Source organism: Amblyomma mixtum, chromosome 3 (assembly GCF_055824585.1).
Source record: "Amblyomma mixtum isolate Tamu chromosome 3, ASM5582458v1, whole genome shotgun sequence".
In the NCBI taxonomy this organism is placed as follows: Eukaryota; Metazoa; Arthropoda; class Arachnida; order Ixodida; family Ixodidae; genus Amblyomma; species Amblyomma mixtum.
Window position 1 is genome coordinate 398,072,865 of NC_143014.1, and position 16,121 is coordinate 398,088,985.

Sequence of the window (16,121 nt, forward strand, 5' to 3'; positions counted from 1 at the left end):
CCAGCGCATCTGAATATAGTGGTCAGTGATGATGACCTGCACAAGTGCAAAAGCAGTTGCTCAACTGCAAGCTTTCAACTGCAGTTTAGCTCAGTGCAAGTGACGACTCCAAAGTGCCGTGCTTTTGGCCTACCTTCTAGAAAACGTGACCATATGTGCTGTAAGCCACAAGGTTAAACAGTCCCATATTGACGGAGCTGACAGGTTTCTTCAGCAATTTTTTTTTCCCTACCTATTTAAAGCAGAAAGATGGGCTAGTTGGCAATTAGAATAGCATGACTTAACTGCTAGATTGAAAGAAGATGAACCGGGAAGAATAAGGCTTTTCTGATCACCTTCCTTTCAGAACAGTTCAATAATCAGCCTGATAAAGCCAGCCTCTGTTGACCAGCAAGCTTCGGACTAATGAGCCTCTACAGTATCTGTCTCAGTAAGCGTGTGGTCAAGAGACGGAGTGCTGCCTTCCTGGCAGTGCTATCATGAAGGATACGTCAGGTTGTGCCACGGACGACTATACTCACAGTCAGAATCAACACCGCTCCATGTCCTGTCTCTGGTGTTTCAGACAAAACCAACAAGCACACGTACTAGTTTGTTCAGATCATAATTCTAGACACCATCAAATCATGCCCACCTTGGAGCGCGAGATGAAGAAGAAGCATCCTGCAAGAAGAAGCCCCTGCAGGGTGGCCTGGGTGTCGCTGAACTTGATGCCATCCAGGTAGAGCACGCTCTGGCTGTACGCAAGGACCAGAGCATTGAGGGCCAAGATCTTGAACATCTGCAAGGTCGTCACCAGGGTGCACCGGCCTTGCTTGATCACGTGGCAAACTGCGCACAACAGTCAGCAAACAATCAGCTCATAGGCAAATTCAGCCATAAATCACACAAAGCAGCAGCCAGCCAGCCATTCAATTCACTGGTCAACTCAGCACACTAGCACGCAAATAAATCACAGACTAAATTACCTGGTGAGCTTCTCTCCAAGAGAAGCGGCCTAGAGAGAAGTGGCCTCAAGTGATAATTGATACTTGAAGTCATTTAGTTTCAGTGCAATGTTGACTACACAAACAGAGGAGAAAGGCAGGAACAAGAACTGATCAGCACTTGGTCCGGTCTTTCTCCTGCTTACCAATGAATCCCTGCCAACTTGCCCAGATAATATCCACCCTTCAACTCTTTCTTCGAGCTTCCAAGGACATCAGTAAGTTCCACTCGACCTGAGGCAATGACTGCGCTGCTATATGTCGGGCACTGACCATCAAGGTTTGCTATGCCTGTTCAATCTCCAAAAACTTTCTTGGTCTCCCACTTGGAGGGCTCCCCCAATGCACACATTCAACAATTTTGTTTTTTAATGCCTGGAGGGAAGCACCACGTCAGCTGGTAAACTGCAGTTCCATGGACATTAATGGCAATTTTGTCAATGCTCACTCTTAAACAGAAATAGACCTGTGCAAGTTCGGTGACCATGAAGACATGTTTTGTGAAAAAGATATTTGCTAGGGGTGCATGAATATTCGAAACTGCAAATAGTATGTGGTGAAAATTGAATTGAATAGCAAACATAGTTGGTGAATACTATTTGCTATTCGATTAAATTTTCACCACACCCTTTCCAATTTGAAGTTACTGAATAAAACACCTAAGCATTCAGAAACCACAAAATTTCCTGTTTGTCTGAGCTTGGGGCTAACACTGCGGCATTTCAAAGCAATGTCCACCACAGTTACAGCATCAGAGCATCTTGCACTAGTCACATCAATTCCTTTTCCTTCAGAGAATCAGCTGACAGCATGCACATGCACAAAAGCGCAGGCCCAGGGTAATGCCAGGCCTTGTATAAAAGCAACAAGTTGATGATGAGTACTGAGAGATGCCGCGGCGTGCCTGCTGTGCACTCGTAGATTTCAATACATGCACCCCTACGCAGCAGTCACTGCATCTCTGCACGCCCAAACACTTCCTTTCCAACCATGGCTTTCTCCAACATAACTGCTTTTTAGCCGCGAAAGCTTCCTCGTCACCCTCAGATCGGACACTTCAATGGCTGCAGCCAGTGCAGAGAGACTTTTCACTCGGCGTCCATGTTGAAACTCTCGGTAGCCGAGTTTTTGCAGCCGCGCAAACAGCGAAATCATGCCGCGGGGGAGAGTACGCGTGGATTGTCCACTGCATTCGTGTGAATGCTCGATGTCTGGACCGACTCGCAGATGCTTGGTCACGCGTCACGATAACTGCGCTGAAGCGCGCGGACCATCCGCGATCCGGTCCGCTCGTCTGAATCCACCTTTACACAAGAAAACACGAGGAGCTGGGTAGGCCCGAGTTCATTTCTCTGGTTGGTGATTGGAGGATACTTCTGGCTCTCACCGACACGGACAAAGACAGGAGTGTAAGGGGAAGGGGAGGGGGGCACACACCGTGGCCCGTAGCAAGGTTGCCGCCAACGGTCACAAGGTCGCAGCTGCGGCAGTGACTGAACGCGTCATATCGGTGGTGTGCTCAGGGCACTTAGAGGATAATGATGAAAGCAAAACCAAAATCAAGACAGGTGCATCGTCCCTGTCACCCATGAGGTGGCTGGCATGACAGATGTGCTGAGGCAGCTCGCTAGTTCACAACATAAGCAAGACACGCAAAACGCCGTAGCTGCTGGCAAAGAAAGGGCAGAAGTAAAGGACCACTTTAATTGTAAACAAAGGTTTTTCCCGCGAGTTATCCTCTGCGCGTTTTTGGCAGAGGATGCTCGTTCTTAGCATGCTACGAGACAAAATAAACTGCCGATTTTACCGACTTTGTTAAACCGAGGTTGAACTGTAGTCACGTTCTTCCTTGTCCTGTGCCATCCTCACACCGTTCTACACGTGGTGGGAAACCAGTCTCAGTCTGACAGTACAAACCAATCAGCACAAGGACTCACTGCACTGGATGGATGACAGCTTGGATGTGAAGGGGGCTGCAATGCTGGCATCGCCCAGCTTCACCACCTGCGCCTGGTCCTGCTCCTCCAGGTCCTTCAGGAGCTTCTGCAGCTGCCTCTGTAACGCAGGCGACAGTGAAAAGATCCCATTAGGCGCACACAACAGGCCACAGCACTAGGCCACAGGATGCACAAATACATGCAGCGAGATGACTGCCCTTAAACGGACACTGACAAAGGCATACAGTTAATCCAATCTTTGTTCATAGTGATGGTTTACGGCTTATGGGGGGTTTAGTGGTTCCTCTAGAGGAACCTCTAGTGATTTCGCGGAGTGCTTTTCCCACTCAGGAAGCACATGAATGTTAAAACCACGACAACCATGACAATAGGAATTTTTTTTCTTTTTTTCTTTTCACATAATCATCAGCCTGACTACGCCCACTGCAGGACGAAGGCCTCTCCCATGTCTCTCCAATTAACCCTGTCTTGTGCCAGCAGCAGCCACCAATATCCCCGCAAACTTCTTAATCTCATCTGCACGCCTAACTTTCTGGCGCCCCCTGCTATGCTTCCCTTCCCTTGGAATCCACTCCGTTACCGTCAATGACCAGCGGTTATCTTGCCTTCGCATTACATGCCCTGCTCAAGTCCATTTCTTCCTCTTGATTTCAACTAGGATGTCATTAACCCACGTTTGATCCCTGACATACTCTGCGCTCTTCCTGTCTCAGCATTACACCTATCATTTTTTTCTTTCCATAGCTCACTACACTATCCTTAACTTAAGTTGAAGCCTTTTCGTAACCCTCCACATTTCTACACCATAGGTAAGCACCGGTAAGATACAGCTGTTGTATACTTTTCTCCTGAGGGATATTGGTAAACTTCCATTCATGATCTGTGAGAACCTGTCAAATGAGCTCCACCCCAATCTTATTCTATTAAGCAAACAACGGAAGGGGAATGAGGGGCTCGTTATAAATATGACAGAAGCCAACAGCCACAGAAACCAAGGGGCACAGGGGATTTTTTTTTTAATTAATATGTTTATTTTGTGGTGTTGATCAATTTAGAATATTACTGAATATCTTATCGCTTAAAGCTAATTGATAGAAAAGCAGAAGAAAAAACAACCACATGCCGCCGGCGGGATCCGAACCCACGACCTCCGAATTACGCGTCCGGTGCTCTACCTCTGAGCTACGGCGACGGCTGTCAAACCTTCTGCTTTCGCGGGTATTTATGTTTACAAGTAATCTAACCTTGAGAGTGTTCATCAGCGCCACCCACGTTAATAAGCGGGGGACGTAGAACGTCCTGAGTTACCTGAGTAAGTCCTGAGTCCTGGATCCCGCCGGCGGCATGTGGTTGTTTTTTCTTCCGCTTTTCTATCAATTAGCTTTAAGCGATAAGATATTCAGTAATATTCTAAATTGATCAACACCACAAAATAAACATATTAATTAAAAAAAAAATCCCCTGTGGCCCTTGGTTTCTGTGGCTGTTGGCTTCTGTCACAATCTTATTCTAGTTATTTGAATCAAGATATGGATCTGCGATCCCTGCCTGCCCTAAGTAGACGTAGTCCCTTACTTGCAGCACCTCATTACCAATTGTAAACTGCTGTTCCCTTCCGAGACTGTTGAACAGTACTTTGGTTTTCTGCATATTAATTTTTAGACCCACAGTACTGCTCTGCCTGTAAAACTCACTGATCATGCTGTGCGGGAAAGCCAACGCCACTCTGTGTTTTGCCGCCTCTGAAACAGTCACAAACGGCTTCGAAGTGGTGCTAAAACTACGAAACAGGTCTCTCCCAACTACCGTTCTTCCGCTGACTAAATTTCGCTTCTCCAGCACGAGTTTTGGCGAAATTTTATATTGCAAATTTCAGCTATATTGCACTACTTTACAATTTTTACCAGTTCGCATATGGTATAGGCTTGTCAGAAAAATGACAGCATTGAGATCATAAATCAGCCAACGCGGGAGGGCTGGGAGGCGGCCCTGTCCAGCTCGGACCTCGAGGAACAACGAGCCCTCGTCGCCAGAGCACGGGCAGCGGCTTTCACCAACGGCGTCCCGGACTAGGGACCCGATGAGCCTTCCCTTCAACTAAGGCATTGTGGCTTTAAATAAACGTTTTCATCATCATCATCAGTTCGCTATAACGAGGTTTCACTGCATTTGGCTACTACTTTTTCTGACTGTTACTTTTTTTTTCCGTGATCCCGTGAAAAATGCAACAGTGGTGTCCTAACCTTTTGTCTTTTTGGGTTACCTTCCTTCAGGAGACATGCACTTTCTGGGTTACTTTGAGAAGTTTGTTGCACAGTCCCGACTACACCAACATACAAAACTACACCTAACGAGGCTACACTAACGTACACTACAAGACCTGACCTCACTTGTCAGACACGCACCGGCAGCCTTTACGTGAAGTAAACAGACAGTTACCCACCTGTTCACAAAAATTACAGGGACATGAAAGCTGTGCACAAACAACATCCAAAATAAGAATTTTTAATCTGCTCTCAATAGTATTTCCGTACTGCAACTGTGTGCCCCATGTGCGGCAAAGCTAAATGAAATTTTCAAGCTGCCAAACTTGCTTCTCTCAACAGCTCATGCAAATAGACCACACAAATGGAGGGTTGTTACAGCCACCATGTTCCCCGGGCAGCCGGCACCCAACCACAGTTCCCACCACAAACAAAGCAGACAGGCCCTGATGTCTAACACTACTTGCCGTCCACCTGGGTCGATGGTGGAAAGGGGCTGCCTGCATGCTTGCTTGCACCAATGAACAATGCATGCTAAGCCACAGACAATGCCAGTGAGTGGCATCAGAGGCTGCACACAAAGTGCAACAACAGATGGACATGCTCAAGTGACAGGTGCACACAAACAAACAAACACGACACTGCGGCCCTGGCAGTGTAAAGCATGCAGGTGGATGACCCGAAGGAAAAACCAAAAGGCGACCAAGTTTGAGGAGACAGATCTAAACCTGCCAGGGTCGCCACAGATTCCACTCACAAGGTTGGCACAATATTTGCAGCCAACCACTGAGGAGACAAGTAGATTAGGATAGACCTGCTTGACGTTTTCCCCAACCCAGAGATGGATGGATTAGGACAGCTGCTAACTGCCTCAACCAGCAACCGTTTTCAGGCGAATAAATCCTCTTCCAGCACAGTGCCCTCAAAGTTGTTGTCACAGACAGGGGAACTATGTGCTGCCAAGCCAACAGAAGCAATTCAGAGTAACCTGCGCGCCATCATCAAACTAAACCTCACAGGTTGCTTGAATAGGACCACCGCCACCATCTGTTTTACACATCAGTGCTGAATGCAAGACCGAGACACCATCTTTCAAGTGGGATCTTTGCCCTTCAAGCTTGTCCACAAAGCGGACGTCATGGCTACCCTTGATGTTATACAGCTCATCATGGCTAAGGCCTAACTTGACATCACTGCTAGTCGCCCATGTGCAGGAAAAGTCCAGCAGCTCACACAGTTCAGCAGTGAGGGCCAGCACCTGACACGACCTTCTGCCAAGAAATTCAGGCCTGATGGCAATGCACTATCGTAATTAAAGTTAGAAAACCCTGCCAGTGCGTGCTGAACCATGCCAAGCTACATATGGGTGCCACCTGACGAAACGCTCCTATTGCTGAGACCGGTGCAGCGCGCACACTGCATTGAGCTGCTCGAGATCACGCCGTGCCCCAGACTTGGCACCTTGAGTGCTCAGTCGGGCAGTGCTCACATGTAGTTTGGCATGATTCAGCACGCACAGCAGGCATGCTCTCGATAGTACAGGCATGGACACCTATACGCACCGACAAAACTTGGCAAAAACCTCTACCCAAGTATCTTGGACTGCAAGACCCTTCAATGGCTCAGTTAACTGCACTACAAGGTCATTTCCAGCTAAGCAACATCCATACAGCGATACAGAGCCCATCAAAAAGCGGTCCATGAGATCCAGTTGGAGCGCTCCGCTAAGCATGATTATATGAATGCAGTAGAATCTCAACGATATGAATACCCCAGGACCACGTGAAATATCAAATATTCACACCATCCAAAATTCGTATAATCTAAAACAAGCCAACTTGAATACGAAAACAAAGAAAATATAATCTTCGAGATTATTTACGGCCGGAAAAGTACATGCTGTTCTGTTCATTTGGACGATTGCCCCGTCTACATTGCCGAGAAAAATGCGACAAACTGCGTAAACCTGCACATTCCTCATGATTACATCCCACTGCCCCACAATGGTGCAGAGCATCGACAGTGCTAAGCCTAGCTCTTTTGCTGCTCTTTCACTAAGTCAGCATGCTTTCTCTCCGGGTTTTTGTCAACTTTCTTCAGGATTTCCAGCTTACATTTAAAAGAAAGGGCCTTTCTAATCAAATGCAAGTGAGGCTTTAATGCAACATAAAGGCATCGGGCGAATGCTTCCCGCACCACCACCAGCCACCTGTGTAGTGCAACGAAGCCTGCCGCCTTCAATCTGAGCAAGCCCCTCTTATGGCTACGGAGTTATTACATACATATCTATTTTTTTTGGCTCAGTTATTTTCAACTAAAAAAGTCCGTAGTGCTCCACTGGACATTTTTTCCCTCAATGTTGCCAAGTGGTTCCCTTTAAATGGCCTCATCATCGTCGGGCGCACGCTGGAAGGCGCCCAGTGGATTGCATATTTGTACCACTTGCCAAGGCACAAAAAATTATTCACATCATCCTGAGCTTTAATGTACTGCATATAATTCAGATCATATAATTCAGAATTCTGCACTGCACAGAATTCAGATCAGCTGTAATTGTATCACCGGGATTCTACTGGATCCCTTTTAGATTCTACCATATCTTACTTTTATCTTCCTGTTCACCATTTTTCGGCCTGTCTATGTCTGATTTAGGTAAGAGCATATCCTAGCCTTGTTCTAAAAATTAGGGCAAAGTCTCTTCAAGGTGCTGCAAAATTTCTCTGCTCTCTTTTTTTTTGTTCACACTGCTTTTCACAGCCAATGATGCAGGGCCCATTTCATCGCACAAGGCAAGTCATTGCAAGGCACACCTAATTAGTTCACAAAAGGCTACCATCATACCCGTGAAATTTCCTAGCACACTTGGGAATTTTTACAATGATGCACAGAGGTAAGCGTAAAAATTTCATGCCACAGTTACCCCACAGCTCAGTGCTGCAGCATCGTCAACAGACGTGCGTACTGGTAGTGGTGCCTGAAAGTTTCCTTCTTCACGGGCACAAGGCTGATAACGTCCTTGGCCCTTTCAAATGAGCAGCAGAGTAGACCAGCGCACCAGAGAGAGCAAGACTCACTCACACACAACGCTTATCTGAGCACACCCCCTGAGAAGTCGTGGGAAAATACGCGACCATGACAAGCACTCGCTTAACCGCGAGGCACACAGTTGCAAACCTCCCTCAAGCAGTACCTCACACTACACACAACACCCAGCCACAATGCACGACACCGTTGAGCAGAGAGTCAAGTCTCGCGATGCAGAGAAGAACCAAAACCCAGTCCACACGCATTCTTTGCCCAGCAAGCTCAGGCCAAGGACCCAGTTGCCCACAAAAGCTGCAGTCTGCATGCTGCGTGCAGAAGCCAGAGGAGTTGCAGTTCCCAACGCTGCTCACCAACAGTGCACACAGATTCCTCCACGGACCAATGGGACACATGGAAAGCAGTGCACACAAGGAGGCACCAGTCAAGCAGAGGCCAGGCGCAAGACGGGAGCCCAGGAGAGGGAGATGCACCAGGCAGGGAGCCAGGGTGACAAGCGCGTTACCTGGGCATCAGCCATCTTGTCAGCTCGAGATCCCGGCCTGGGCCCGCTCGGCTTGCCGTCTGGCCGTTTGCCCACGCGACCGCGGGCGGCCATAGCCTCCAAGCGGGAGCTCACCGCATCTGGAGCGCCGTCTGCTCCATCGGCATGGTTGCTTGCGCCGGCACCGTCTTCCTTCTTGCGCTTGCTCCGGTCCTGGGTTGGCGGTGCATTGGCCAGAAGAGCTACCCCTGCAAATCCCATTTCAAACAGGGGCTAAGCTACAGTCGCATGCAGGATGGCTCAACTGATCCACCGAGTTGCTCATAGGACGCTGCTACATTCCACACAAGCCCGCTTTGAGCACTACTGCATCTGCAACTTCAAGCAACAAGCTGTCAGAGCAACACAGAGCAATACAAAATTCTGGGTAATGTCACAGCCTGAACACACAATTTCATAAAACTGGGCTGCAAAGGCACAATAAATTTTCATATGTACTCTTACTACCACTGCTCCCATAGTAACCAAAGTACTGTAGGCCAACAATTGCAGTAATCGCCCACTAACTTGAAGTTGTAAAGAGTGAAAAAAATTTCGCCATAAACTGGATATCGAGCTATGTGAAGTACCCAAATTTTCAGTGCACTGATTGTGCATTGTACAAGTTCAAGCCATTTGCCTACCCTTACTTTCCAACGTGAGCTCAATGACGCAAGCCTAGTGCTCCGATGGAAATTATAATCTGGCCCCTGTGATTCCACAAAAATAGCAATTTCAGCATTATTCACGGAACTGTGTTTTGCAGCCACATTGTGCAGCGTGTTATGCAATTAAATGCACGCTGTAGAATGTTTCTTTCAGCTAAACTGGTGAATTGTTTTTGCTCAAATTTCATACAGAAGTGACATTCCTGCGTGAAATTATTCGCCAGAATTATTATATGATACATTTGTTTGGAGTACTTGCCTAAATGGATAAAAAAAAGCCAAATATTCGCCCCACTTGTGGCGACGACAAAACTAAACAAGCTGTTATCTCAGCAACTGAACCAGCAGTGTCATCTTGTTTGACGGCCATGCAGATTCAGCAAAGGAGGGGGGTGTTTTGCGGGAGGTTTGAAGACACTTCTCCACAAAACACTTGAAATTCAGTGGCGTTTTGGCCAGACTAAGCTTTTTGTGACCACTGATAGAGCAGTTGAAAAAGCATCTTCAACCAACCCCCCTCCTTTGCCGAATCTCCACAGCCGACAAATGAGATGGCACAACCGGTGCAGTCACTGAGATAACGCATTGTTTTGCTTCGTCGTCAATGCAGACGGTGCGAATGTTCAACTTTTTTTGAATGATTCAGGCAAGTACCCCAAACAAATGTATCATATAAAAATTCTGCCAACCAAATGTCATTTCTGTGCGAAATTTGAGCTCGAACAATTCACCAGTTTAGCTGAAAGACGCATTCTACAGCATGCATTTAATTGCGGAACAGGCTGCATAATGTGCCTGTGAAACACAATTCCGCGAATAATGCTGAAATCGGCGATTTTTGTGGAATCACAGGAAACTAGGAGCCAGATTATAATTTACAGCGGAGCACTTGGCTTGCGTCATGGAGCTCACATTGGAAAGTAAGGGTAGACAGATGGCTTAAACTTCTATAATGCACAATCAGTGAGCAGAAAATACGGACACTTGACATATGTCGATAAACAGTTTATCTCGAAATTTTTTGCACTTTTTACAACTTAAAGTTAATGCGTGATTACAGTTAAACCTGGATATAACGAAGTTGAAAAAAGTCAGAGATTTTTCGTTACCTGCACGTTTTCGTTACATGCAGTTTTTGCAAGAAGAGTCGAAAGAACACTAAAGAACGGAAACCAAAACAAGAAATAAATGTAGGTGAAATCATCTTTAAAATGTTTAATAAAACAGAGTTGCTCGAAGTTATAAAAGCGGACAAACGTTTCGCGATCGCGCTGATAGCGCGACTGCCACCGCCTTCTCTGCGGCTGGCGCAACACCGCCACGAGTGGGGATGGGAGAGTGGTAGAGACAGTGGTACCACAGCCGAGCTAGAGCAGAGCGCACGTGGTCGTGCTGCCGCCGCAGAACAGCCGCAGAGGTACGCTTCTTCCCGCATGCTCCCTCCCTGTTCCCTCTCTCAGTCTGCCCACCGCTGTTGTCCCAGGAAACGGACTCTTCACCTTGCGTCGCTGGCTCTCTCCGCCGTCCCCGCTCCAGCGTCCCGACGCGCGAGAGCTATCGGCCCCGGAATCGCTCCAGCAGCCACGCGGCAGCGATGGGCGCGCACTGCTCTTTCCGTTTCATTTTTGCCTATGCCCTATCATTTTTCGCTGCTTTTGAGCATGAACTGTTGTAGTGCCACGTGGTATGGCGTTCCAAACATGAAAGCAATGGAGCTGCGCCAACGGCACTTGACCACGACCCGTTGTCTGAACTGCGGTCGCTCATTGCAATCGTTGACGTTCCTCTCACGTCAGTTCATGCTTTATCGTCGTGAAACTTTTCTGCCAAATTTCTTAACTAAGCACAAGCTAAGGGATAGTCGGCTTAGCGAGTTCGTTATATCAAGGTCAACCGCCGCTGCACGTTCATTGCGTGGAGGTCTCAAATATACGCACTTCAATGGGGGTGGCGTCGGGCAATTAAAAAACTTCGTTATATCAAGGCATTCGCTATACGTATGGAGGTTTGTTACACCCAGGTTTAACTGTCCTGCAATTGTTGGCCTACAGTACTTTGGTTACCATGGGAGCAGTGAAAATAAGAGTACAGTCAAGCTCACTTATAACAATACTGGTTATAACAATATATCGGATATAACAATGGTCAGTCATGGCACCATCAGCTTTGCTTTGTGTTCTATGGTAAAATAAACTGCTTATAGCAATGCTGTCAAGGCACGTTATTGGTTATAACAATTAAATCCGGTAATTGAACGTCAACCGTTATAGAAAAAAAAGAAGGGAATGCTACAACCACACCAGCAAAACCATGCTTACAACACAAAAGTGCGCACATGTGGGGCCGACCAATGGACTAAGCTGGCGCAGCAACGCCACAAAAGCAAAAGAGGCAGGCGTCATCGCGTCAGGAGAGCTGCTGCATTGCTGCATTGGCTACGCGCGCCATGCATACCCCCAATCAGTCAGTGCAATGCGCGTGCGTGCAGCCAGCATGGTTTTTCTCTTCTCAGCTGTCACCGCACCCTTAGTTCTGCATGCTTCTTGAATTTCCCGTAAGAATCACTTCCGGAAAGCCGGCTTGATTCCTGTGACGCGGAGGTGCGCGAAACTCCCGGTGGCGCAGTGATGGCGGTGCTTTGGTCATCGGTGAACGGTGAACATTGTTCCGGTTCCCTGAAGTTCGAATTAACGAGCTTTTACAGGCATTAGAACAATCAAACCACTCCGGATATTTACTGTCAATAAATGCTCTGAAGTTTGTCATCTTTTCTTTTTTTGGCACAACCCTGTTATAACAATTATTGGCTATAACAATGGTATTTCCATGGCACTTGAATATTGTTATAAGTGGGCTTGACTGTATATATAAAAAATTATTGTGGCTTCGCAGTCCAGTTGAGATTATTTTATGGCATTAGCTTGAATGACATTCCCGACCAAATGATCATGGCGAACTAAATTGCATTCAATATTAAACAGAGTGATTACTGTCCAATGCTGGTGTCAAAGCAGTGAAAACCAACCCCACATAATTCGAAATCAGTACACCACCATCAATAAAAGAAGTCATTATTTTTTGCATTTTATTGCACTTAGGTTATTTTTAGTGAAAAGCCATCCGTACAGTAGCTTGCCACAGAAAGCTACTACTCTTGATCTCAGCAGCACGAGGTTACTACCAAGTGAGCTGCCCCGAGTTACATTTCACTGCACCAGCTCCTTATACACAGTTGCTGCGCTCGCTCAACATCCAACAAAGTCACAATGGCTGTGCCTGCAAAGCAAAGGCCTTCACCTCATGAATGCCAGTCTCAAATAGACTTCACACCACTTTGCACTACCATCTTGCTGCGCCATGTTTGTTTACATTAAGCAGATTCTTGCTTGAGTCTTGTCTTGACTTGCAATGGAAAGGTACTACTGAATCAGCGATGTAAAATTGGATTCCTGGCTCCAAATGAATATAAAAAAGACGAAGTGCTTAGCAATATTACACTACATTACATTACAAAGACCTTGAACAAACACTTCTTAATTTGTAATTTTATTGCCCAATTGCCATTGTTACTGTTCATGAATTTGCATCACATTCTAAGATTTATGGCAGTTAAACGTCCCAAAGTGACTCAGGCTATGAGGGACGCCGTAGTGAAGGGCTCTAGAAATTTCAACTACCTGGGGTTCTTTAACGTGCACTGACATTGCAGAGCATGCGGGCCACTAGAATTTCACCTCCATCAAAATTCGACTGTTGTGGCTGGGATCAAACCCGCGCCTTTCGGGCCAGCAGCCAAGCACCATAACCACTGAGCCACCGCGGAGGCCGACATCAAATTTTATTGTGCACCATTGAAAGAGGGCAAATGTCATTCTCAATATATGCAATGTCGTTCACTTCAAAGTCAAACAACGCCAAATCTTAAGACTGCGACAGGGGCAGCTTATTCACAAGAAAACTACACTGCAAGAACGCAACCGACACAGCTATACATGCCATGCAGCTGACAAGCAGCAACAGTGCACGCGCAATGACTCACCGACATGAGCGTGTTTCAGGGCTCCCACATCGTTGGTGCCATCGCCACACATGAGGGTGACGAAGCCGAGACTCTTGAGGGCTGTGATCACTTGTTCCTACGGACAGACAATCCAGGTTAGGCAGGCATACTTACATCACGTCACTGATGCACAAACGTGCTCCAGTGGACCAAGAACACCTTTCAATCAATTGCACTTCAGACACACTACAGAATAGTGGACATAGGCCAGGGACCCTCGAGCACCAATATTACTATGAGGACAAAGGATAACTGGCAGGGACCATGACAGGGGATGCGCCTTGTGAACCCAACTAAAGACTAAGAAATATTTCAACCATGCGATACCACGCTACACAGATCACTGCCCTACTAGCAAATGCTCGATATTAACAAGCACTCAACAGGCATGACTCCAATCTTGCCTCCACACCTCCGCTCACTCATGCTCATTCACGCAGACAGTGCGAATATTCAGCATCTTTTGATCGATTTATGCAAAAACTCCAAACAAATGTACCACATAATAATTCTGGCCAATAATTTCGCACAGAAATGGCATTTCTGTGCAAAATTTGAGCACAAAAAGTTCACCAGTTTGGCTGAAAGGAGCATTCTACAATGTGCATTTAATTGTGGAACGCACTGTATAATGTGACAAACACAATTCCGCGAAGGCACCAGAAAATCTGCCGTCTCATCAAAAGTTCGTCTTAACAGAATTGCCCCTACAAAGATATGTGACCATGCTAGTGTGTCCATGCACATGGTGTTTTACCTAAGATTTCACACAATTTTTAAAAATAGGCTTTTTAGAGCGCAGCTCTTTGGCGTCCGTTCCTGGGTTTCGCGTCGTCGTCGGCGTTGTCGTCGGCCTAGTAACCAGCTCTGCCCCCCTTTCATCCCCCCAGCGCTATCGGCGTCAGCGGCATCAGTCAGTCGCTGCTATCTCTTCCCTCCTCCCTTTATCGTGTTGTCCGCTTGCTGCGCGCGCTTCTGCCCCCATCGTTTGCCGCTGGGTGTACACGCCGCCCCCCTCCCCCCTCTTCCTGCGAGTCTCCGGTTGTCAAAGCGCCGGCTCGAACTTAATTCCTTTCTTCGCTCCTCCTCCAATGCAACCCCTGTGCGGTGGCAATCAGAGAGCCAGATCGGTGGCGGCGGATCTGTATATGTGCACCGCCCGAGCCGAAATTGCGAATACGTGTGAAAAATAAAAAAATCTCTGCCTCTCCCGTAAACGAGAGTAGAGTAAGCATGAAATGTTTACGGGCCTAATGTCATCTCGGTGGACACCCGAACCGCACCGTAAAGGAAGGGAGGAACGCCACCACCCGTTCGGCGCGATGCCTTGCCCTTTGAACGCAGCGCTTCTCCCCCGGATCACGTATGACAACGAAGTGTAACGTGGCATTTATGTGCTTTTTGCACGCGTTATTAGAAATCGGAAATTATAATTCCGTGCATTATCAAACCCACAGCTCCACTGATATCTTGATAAACAATGAGAAGGCACTGGCAGCAGTTATTTTTTGTCTCACTTGGAGACCAACCGGCGCTTGCATGCCGGTCGCGTAGGAGGGCTTAGAGAGTCTCGTTAAATCTCGTTAAGTCTCGTACGGTGCCCGGATGTTCTCGTTTCAGAGCCCGGATGACTGGAATTCAGTGCCCGGATGAGTGGATTTCAGTGCCCAGATGAGTGGATTTCAGTGCCCGGATGAGTGGATTTCAGTGCCCGGATGACTGGAATTCAGTGCCCGGATGACTGGAATTCAGTGCCCGGATGACTGGAATTCAGTGCCCGGATGAGTGGATTTCAGTGCCCGGATGAGTGGATTTCAGTGCCCGGATGATGGCTCTCGGTCTCGGCGTGACGTCACCACACTGCCGACAACGGGAGCTAAAAGCATTTCATGCTTAAAAAAAATTCTGTGATAGCGCATACATGTGTTGCTCGATTTCTTTGCCTCAATCTATCGAAAAGGTGAAACAGCTTATTTGCTGCGCTCAAATTTCGCATTAGGAAGTAACGTAATCGTCGGTAATTTTTTTAGTTAGAAGAGTGCTTTTTTCGGCATGGCATTGTCAGCGGTGTAGTACAACAGAATACAGCTAAGATGTGCTAACTAGCAGGCTGGTTAACTAATAATGAATAATTAACTTTTTAACTATTACTGTTAGTCTCCTTAATTACTGAGAGGTGCATAGCTTATCATAAGCAATACCCTTATTAGTTTTTAGAATTTCAAAAACACGGTTACCCTTGGCGCTGTTGTCCAGCAAATTTTGGCTAAATTGTAAATAAATTGTAAATTGGTTTTTTGAGGAAAGGAAATGGCGCAGTATCTGTCTCACATAATATCGACGGACACCTGAACCGCGCCGTAAGGGAAGGGAGGAAGGTAGGAGTGAAAGAAGAAAGAGAGAAAGAGGTGCCGTAGTGGAGCAAATTTTGGCTACTTTGACGAGTTACGTGCGCTGGAGAGGTCGCTTTGCCTGCAAGCTTCTCGAAAGCGCATGTATTTTGGCGCACTGGAGCCAAAAGTTGTTGCACCACAGAGCTGAGGGTAACCGCATTTTCGAAATTCTAAAAACTGATATGGATATTACTTACGGTGGGCTACACGACCCTCAATAATTATGG

The 16,121-nt window shown here is 47.0% G+C and overlaps 1 protein-coding gene across 4 annotated transcripts in view; it reads right to left on the bottom strand.

Moving 5' to 3' along the window:
* The window catches only part of LOC149357298 (endoplasmic reticulum transmembrane helix translocase), a 92,448-nt gene that overhangs the window by 19,755 nt on the left and 56,572 nt on the right, over positions 1 to 16,121 (bottom strand). For 3 of the 4 annotated variants that reach the window (XM_089584495.1, XM_089584498.1, XM_089584497.1), the window contains exons 18-21: positions 13,481 to 13,577; positions 8,756 to 8,982; positions 2,924 to 3,041; positions 635 to 831 (exon numbers count right to left, since the gene is read on the bottom strand). In XM_089584495.1, coding sequence (XP_089440621.1) covers positions 635 to 831; positions 2,924 to 3,041; positions 8,756 to 8,982; positions 13,481 to 13,577 — 639 coding nt within the window. The remainder of the gene's footprint in view (positions 1 to 634; positions 832 to 2,923; positions 3,042 to 8,755; positions 8,983 to 13,480; positions 13,578 to 16,121) is intronic. The other variant, XM_089584496.1, reaches the window with a different exon arrangement.